This window comes from Wolffia australiana, chromosome 2 (genome assembly GCF_029677425.1).
Source record: "Wolffia australiana isolate 7733 chromosome 2, ASM2967742v1".
Classification (NCBI taxonomy): domain Eukaryota; kingdom Viridiplantae; phylum Streptophyta; class Magnoliopsida; order Alismatales; family Araceae; genus Wolffia; species Wolffia australiana.
This window is the reverse complement of record NC_135836.1, coordinates 24,768,503-24,776,936: the sequence shown is the minus strand read 5'-3', so window position 1 is coordinate 24,776,936 and position 8,434 is coordinate 24,768,503. Positions and strand designations below refer to the sequence as shown.

At 41.3% G+C, this 8,434-nt stretch overlaps 1 protein-coding gene across 1 annotated transcript; it reads left to right on the top strand.

Annotated features, from left to right (window-relative positions):
- The first annotated feature begins 2,867 nt into the window (after positions 1-2,867).
- On the top strand, positions 2,868-7,478 carry LOC144700219 (very-long-chain aldehyde decarbonylase GL1-5-like). The gene is made up of 11 exons (XM_078571671.1): positions 2,868-3,291; positions 3,390-3,613; positions 4,430-4,662; positions 5,060-5,279; positions 5,358-5,723; positions 6,107-6,116; positions 6,274-6,381; positions 6,459-6,659; positions 6,727-6,825; positions 6,906-7,079; positions 7,163-7,478. The coding sequence occupies exons 1-11, from the start codon at positions 3,121-3,123 to the stop codon at positions 7,337-7,339; spliced, it is 1,983 nt and encodes a 660-aa protein (XP_078427797.1). The 5' UTR covers positions 2,868-3,120; the 3' UTR covers positions 7,340-7,478.
- The last annotated feature ends 956 nt before the right edge of the window (positions 7,479-8,434 follow it).

Below are 8,434 nucleotides of genomic sequence, written 5' to 3'. Positions count from 1 at the left end.
ATAATAAAAGCCATTAATGTCCGATTGCTTTGGAGGAATTTGAACTTCCATTCTTTGTTGCTTTCTAAAACGCCACGTACCCCTTGACGTAAATAAAAACAAAGAAAAAAAGATAAAAAAAAACAACGATCTTACATTTAAAATGGACTCATTTGTGCATTTTTCATAGAGCTACCCAATCAAAAAGAGCCACGTCACTGCCCGTGGGCATGCTTTGTATGCCCTGCACAGGCGATGAACTTACCACCCAGAGGAATATTACTCGAGCGCTTCAAATTCTCATCGGACAGCTGAGATTAGGCCAGATAGGGTTCTTCTTTGGTATTTTTCATTTAAGTCAATTTTAAAACATTTATTTGTGGCTTGATGCCGCCCAAAAGTATTTGCGTATATGCCCTTCCGCATGTTCTCTCCATTTTTCTGAAACCATTAACAAAATCCTGATGAATTGAATTTGGACATTGTACATATTTTAATTGTATGTATATATGTATGTATGGATTCATATATATATATATATATATATATATATATATATATATATATATATATATATGAACATAACTACTACTATGAGCTTCAAACAGAAGTGACATGTCTGTCATGGAAACTTTTAATTCAAGGTCTCAAAGACGGTTTGAAATTTGTGTAAAGCAGGCTGATGGATACAATTTGAGTCCATAAATGGATTCTTGAAGTTGAAAAATGTGGTTAGGAAAGATACAATCATGAAAACACAAAGGCTGTTCCATGTGACTATGTCAAGCAAATTATTGTGCAAGAGAAAAATCAAAGCATCAAGTTGATGAACCTCCCAATTAATAATATCAGCTATCAGACATAAGGGTCCAAGCCGTCGTTCATTTATCCATATGGCTGAATGGCTAGAAAAATACAAAATCAATGTTGATTAGTACAATGAGAAGAAAGTGTAAACAAAGATAATGTGAACACCCAAGTGTTTTCAAAGAATTATAGTCAGGTGATATTCAAAATATAATTACGAGGGTGACCTATGTTTCAGAACAAAAGTGGGAAGCCTATTGATATGAAACACACATGTAAAGGTAGCCTCATCCAAGCATATTGAAGGCATATAGGCTAGACAGGGCAGAGATAAACTAGTCTCATTAATGTGGTGGTGTATTCCTTCTACCAGCCCATTGTGATCTAAGGTGTGGGGACAAGAAACACAATGACTAGTCCCTTGATTCTACCATCCTAATATCATGTATGAGAGATAGTTATACTATCAAATTGTCTCAAAATATGTTTTTTAATTTTCATGAACACTATTAGAACATCCTTTTAAGTAGATAGATTCAGGTGTATTTACTTAAGTTGCCAATTGAAAAAAAGGGATATAAATGGTTGCACACCTCCTGAGGCACGGATGTACCAGTTCCAAGGACTGTTTTAATATTCTGGAATATATTGAAAGTGATAATTTGTGAAATTTAGGAAGGCGTCACGAATCAAAAAGGGTATCTCAAGGTAAGTACGTGGAAGGAAAAACAAAATATTGTACTACTATTATGTGAGGATGCCATAAGCAGTTGTGTCAGTTCTTGATATTTTATTTGGACATCAAGTCTGATGGATTTTTATCTGGGACTTCAAGAGATAAAGATCATACTAAGTTGACCCTCAGAGCAAGATATAATGATTTTTCTTGTCCTTCACAAGGCATAAATCAGAGAGGAACTCAACATAGAGACTAATACCAGATGTTGGTCTTTGAATAGAAATAAGTAATTCAGTTAATCTGTAAAATGTTTTTTGGTTCAAGACATTGATTTTAACATTGAGTTTATTTGGGAATATCCAGAAGACAGAATGTTCAAATCTTCAACATTAGGTATAAGTACCTAATTGGTGCCATGATACTGAATTAGTGGATTGTGGATGCTTGGATCTTATCTGACATGGTGTGTATTTCCGGTACCATATAAAGAAAAGAAACAGCGAAGAATAAAGAAGGTAAGAAGAGAAATAAATGATAAACTTTTCAAGAACCGACACACCACTTTTACAGAGAGTTTGTGTTTATACACCTAGATCTGTCTAGAGAGGACTGTTGTAAGTTTTCGCGGATGGTCCATTCTTTCCTTTCTTTGAAGTGCTGTGTCTTTTTTATATCACTCCAAGGGACATATCACTTAATGTTATCTAGAGAGGTGCATGTCTGTTTTCTACTTGATATTGATAAAGTAATTCTCATTGGTCCTCCAATTCCATTTAAACGTTACTTTACCCAGACAGGCTCATGGGTCTGAAGCCATTATGGGGGCCATTTAGGCTGTGGGCCAGAATCCATCATGTGACCAGTTTCGGCTATGGATCTGAATCCATCATGCGAGCAAGATCAGGCTTTAGGTCCGAAATGATCATGACTGGTCAAGACTTACCAATGCTAGTCGTGCCTCAGGTTTTCTGCACAGAAATAACAGTGTAAGGAATCAAGAAGTAAAATGACATAGAGAAGAACAGAGGGAAGAGAGATATATAACGAACTCTAAAATTCTTAAAATTCATCCAATCTGAAGTGTTCATTTGTGTTGAATATATCGTGGCGTTTATGTTTCTTGATATCTTTCTCTAAAGTTCGCAGGAGTATTTTTTTTATTTAAGTTTGAATCAGCAGGTTTGGCGTCGTTGAACGAGTAGCTAGTTTCATTTAGGTTAAAGAGTTCAAACTTATAAATTTCACCTTTCTTCATTATTAATACGCTTAACATGCAGCACACCGGAACTGTCGGCCATTGACGGAGACAGTGCATGAGGAGAAGACCTACCGGAACTATCCGAGAGAGGGAGGAGGACCTCGTGGTCTTGGCATGAAAAAATACACACGAAAAGTCTTTTATGTATATATCAATAGGCGGGAGGTTTGAACTGGCCTGGAAGACTTGCACCACACGGAAAGAACATCGTCTTCCCGAAGATGGCTGATCAAGGTGAGCGAATACCGGTGCACCATGGATTTGGCTTCTGATATTGTCTCTTCCCATCGCGTACGGTATAAGAAACCTTGGGGATCAACAACTTTTGGGCCATAAACGATGGCGCCATCAAGGAATAATTCATTGTATTAAGACAGCAACCGGAATTTCAGGCGCAATGTTTTCCTTCCTACCGAATTTCGATACCCCACTGTTACCCACAATCTATAAATATCGTTTGAGATCCCGAGGAGAGGGTAGCAGGAGAAGAGAGAGAGATCTGGAGGAGATGGCTAAAAACCCGGGGCTCTTCACTCAGTGGCCATGGCAGAAGCTGGGTAACTTCAAGGTTCTTGCGGCTTCTCCTTCCCATTATCGTTTAAGTTCTTGATTTCTACTTCTCTTTTCTAACATGAAGATGATGGGCTGGTTTGGCGTCAAAACCAGTACCTGTTGTTGACTCCAATGGCAGCGCAGACGGCCTATCACTTGTCTGAAACCGGATTAGAAGAGGTGGACGCCAGCAATGTTCTCATACTTCCAATGCACCTGTTGAGGGCAATCCACGGTCAGCTCTGGATCAGTTGGGCTCGATTCCAGAATGCGAGAAGCAAACATACGATCGTCCACAAGAGCCTGTATTTCGACCAGGTTGATCGGGAGCGCAACTGGTGACTGTTATTTTATTCCCCTTTCTCTTTTTTTCTCTATATATACGTTTATATCTGTATATATATATATATCTTTTCTCCTTCTCTCTATGTCTTATCTTTCAATCTAACTAAATCTCGCTCTCTCCTCTCTCTACCTCTCTCCATCCATATGTTTCTTTTTTCTCTCTCTCTGTCTTATCTTTCTATATAACTTAATCTCTCTCGATCTATCTCTCTGTGTGTCCATCTAACTACTTAAATCTATCCCTCTCTCTGTATCTATCTACCTAAATCTCTCTCTCTCTGTATCTATATATCTCCCTTGATCTCTCTCCCTCTGAATCTATCTGTCTACCTTAATCTCTCTCTCTGTATCTATCTACCTTAATCACACTCTCTCTGTATCTATATATCTACCTTATTCTCTCTGTGTGTCTCTGTATCTATCTATCTATCTTAATATCTCTCTATGCCTCTGTATCCATCTACCTACCTTAATCTCTCTCTATGTCTCTGTATCTATCTATCTACCTTAATTTCTCTCTATGTCTTTGTATCTATCTGTCTACCTTATCCTCTCAATATGTCTCTGTATCGATCTATCTACCTTATTTTCTCTCTATGTCTCTGTATCTTCTATATATCTATCTGTTTATCAGTCTATGAATCTATCTCTCCAGATATCTATCTGTCGATCGATTGAAAACCAAGGGGTTTTGTTTCTCAACTTCGTTGTCTGGCTTTGAAATTTGTTATGTTCAAATCTGCCTTTGATGTGAAAAAGAGTCCATGTTGGTTCTGAAATCAGTGTGACCGTTTTTTCGTCCTTGGTAGGGATGATCCTCTAATGTTGACATCTATACTTCTCTATCTAATCAACTTGTTCGCACCGAGCGCATCATATCTGCCGTTTTGGAACTCAAAAGGTGCGGTGCTGATGGTTCTATTGCATGCTGGTCCTGTGGAGTTCCTCTACTACTGGTTCCACAGATCTCTCCACCATCATTACCTCTACTCCCGCTACCACTCTCATCACCACGCCTCCATCGTCACCGAGCCCATAACCTGTAAGCTCTATCTATATCTCTCTCTTTTTCCCTTTTCCCTCTCTCTTTCCCTCCCTCTGTCCCTCTCATTCTTTATCCCTCTATCTATCAATCTATTAAGCTAATGAGTCAATCTCCCTCTCTGTTCTTGCCTCTCTCTCTCTCGGTCTCTCTCCCTCCCTCTATCCTTCTCTCTCTCTTTCTCCCTCTATCTATATGTCTTTCTTTCCATCTATTAAGCTATCTACATATGAGTTAATCTCCCTCTCTCTCAATCTCTCTCTCTCCCTCACTCTTTCCCTACCTCTCTCTCTCCTACATCCGACTTTCATTCTCATTACCATCCTCCCTCCATTTCTCCTCTCTTTCTCTGGATGAGAGCGTGTATTTGTCAGTGATCCCGGGACTGGTATTGCAGCTGTGATCCATCCGTTTATTGAGGAATTGGTCTATTTTCTACTGTTTCTGATTCCACTGACGGGGGTGGTAATCGCGGGATGCGCGTCCGTCTTCACGGCGATGGGGTATATCTTCTATATCGACTTCATGAACTACATGGGCCACTGCAACTTCGAGCTCGTTCCACAGTGGTTTTTCCGCGTCTTCCCTCCCCTCAAGTACCTCATGTACACTCCCACGTACGTGCTCCTCCCGCTCACAAGAATCAGGGTTAGGTTTAGGGTTTGGGGCCTAGTTTGACTCGTCGATTATTGCAGGTTTCACGCGCTGCATCACACACAGTTCAGGACGAAATACTCTCTCTTCATGCCCCTGTACGATTATCTCTACGGCACCACAGATAGGGCTTCCGACGAGCTCTACAAGAGATCGCTGAGAGGGAAGGAGGAGACCCCTGACGTTGTGCATCTCTCTCACCCCACGAGCTTGATCTCTGTCTATCAACTTCGTCTGGGCTTCGCTTCCATTGCCTCCAAGCCCAGTGGCTCGCGGTGGTACGATATCTTGATTTGGCCGCTCGCCTTCTTGTCTCTGATCCTCGCTCGGATCTGCAAATCTGCCATCGTTGTAGAGAGAAACAAGCTGAAGAGTCTCTCTCTCCAGACATGGTTAATTCCAATTCAGTTTCCAGGTGATAATCCCATGATCGCCCATTTCTATCCCTCCAATCCTTATCTCTCTGTCTCTTTCTCTCCATACCCACGACTATCTCTCTCTCTATACCTCTAATTTCCTGCTACTCTTCTCTCTAACTTCGATCAGTCTTTTTTTCTTCAGCTCTCTTCCTGATCCACTGTTCTCGATTCTCTCTTTCTCTCAACACCCATGAGCATCTTCCTCTCTCTCTCTCTCATATCTTTCCTGCTACGTTTCTCTTACTTCTCTCTAACTAGCTTTCTGCAACACCTCTCTCACTTCTTTGATTGGTCAATTCTGCTCCACTGTTCTCTGTTCTTTCTTACCATTATTTTTCTCCGTGTCGCTATCCTTTTTACACTTGTCAAAGTTCTTTCTTTGTCCGATTTTGCTGCGTCTCTCTCTATCTCTATCATTCACTCTTTAGGTTGGACTCTGATTTGTCGTGTGCGATGAGCAGGCACTGGGACTGCCCGGCTGTACTCCGTACAACTGTGTGGCCGCTATTAAAATCTTCAACTTTTCTTTTTTATGCAGTACACGCTTTCATGGGAAAGAAACGCCATCAATGACCTCATAGAGCAGACCATTCTGGACGCCGATAGCAGAGGAGTTAAAGTTCTGAGCTTAGGCCTTCTCAATCAGGTCGGACCACCTTCTCTTGTTTTTTCCTTAAAAAAAATCAAGCCCACATCAATGCGTTGACTTCGAAGTTCTTTCAGGGCGAAGAATTAAACAATTTCGGCGAACTCTACCTTCAGAAGCACCCCAAACTGAGCTTGAAGATTGTCGACGGCGGTGCTTTAGCAGCGGCGGCAACGCTCCACACTATCCCTTCTGGCGCAGAAGAGGTTCTTCTAAGGGGGAAACTCACCAAGGTCGCGTTCCTCGTGGCTACAGCTCTCTGCCAGAGGTCCGTAAAGGTGAGACCTTTCTCTCTTTCTCTCCTCAACGTCGACTTGGGTCTTCTGCTAATCACTTTTTAAACAGGTAATCACTGTCAAGAGAGACGAATTCGAGCTTCTGAAACTACGTCTGCCCTCCAGCCTGAGCAGCAATCTGGTTCTCAGCAAGAGTTACGACGCCAAGGTCGGCCAGTTTCATCTTCTTGCTTAGGATTTTCATTTTTCAAGCGCGTTGGTTAGTCAGATAGCTAAATTTTGCTGCAGGTGTGGCTGGTCGGAGACGAAGTGACAGAGAAAGAGCAGCGCCGGGCAGTGAAAGACACTATCTTCATCCCATTTTCTCAGTTCCCTGTGTATGAAACGCGCGGAGACTGCTATTATTCTGGCCCGCCGGCCATGACTGTTCCCAAGACCTTAGAAAACATGCACTCTTGCGAGGTAAGATGAGATTGAGAAACAAGTTAAGGCGAGCTGTAGGACTGTTCTTAACGTTTTACGTGGAGGATTGAATGGTGTTGCAGAATTGGTTTCCTAGGAGGGTGATGAGCGCTTGCCGTGTGGCCGGAATCGTTCGTGGGCTGGAAGGTGGCGAAGAACGTGAAACTGGAGATGCTGTGTTTGATGTGGAGAGGGCATGGCAAGCTGCTCTAAGCCACGGTTTCCTCCCTGTTCCTTCCCCTCTCGCGTCAAATAAGTAGCTGCTGGGCATGGGACAAGCAAATAATTACACAAAATCAGTGTATGTAAAGCGCCATCTTTGTTTCACGAGACTGTACTGAACAAATCTTATGCCCTTTTAACGAGGAGTGTTGTGGAATGTGGATATTGTTTCAATGATTTTCTCTTGCTTAGTATGGTTTGCGCACATTGTACTGTATATCCATGGTTATTGAAGTTGTTTATCTCATATAATGTGGTTTTATAAGGTTTGGAATTAAGGCTATGGTTACAAATATGTGTAGAAGCCAGGTCAGTTACACAACGGTAATGGGTGGTTTTGTAATCTGATATGCCCATGAAGGCCTATAAAAAGGATGGATTGTGATCCCTGAACTAAGGAGAACGTGAGACCCTCCACTGGATAAAATTGAGCCTCCAGCCTCCATTAGTATTTGAGGAATCAGTCTCCACTGCTACAGAGAAGAATCACTCCAAGCCATCAAAGAAGATGGACTCCTGTACCGTCTGTTGACGATAATTTCTATCAAATATATCTTTGAGGCGTGTAATCCTCGGATGTTGCATGGTCCCAAATGTAGATTTCCCTCAATAGTATTGCAAACCCCCGATAATTATAATAAAACACAAAAGGCATGCAAGATATCGCTAACCCCAGATTAGGTCTGTGGTGTGAGAGAAGACACTTACCAATCTTAGTAGATGATCTTATAAGGTCGATCCTGAAGGATGTAAACCATAATTTAAGATTGTATAGAGCAAAGTAAGCACTTTTAACCTAAATTCGGAGAAGAAAGCTTGCCCAAAGCAAAAATAGAATCAAGTCTTTTGCAACATAAATATTGAAATATGTGGTTATGCTCCTATGGTTGACGCTTGCAAGTTTCCGGCGCCCAAATGTGGATCGAACAAGATTGTCACTATGAACAAGGGACACAGAGAGAGATGAAGGAAGATCGTCTCATCAAAGATTACCCCTCCTAAAATACCCTAGATCGATCATATGTAGAATATGTTGTACGCTTTAATTATTAGCTATAAATGTTGAATAACTGGGTCAAACGACAGACTGGGATTAGAAAACAAAGACAATCCCATAACCAAATATATACTAT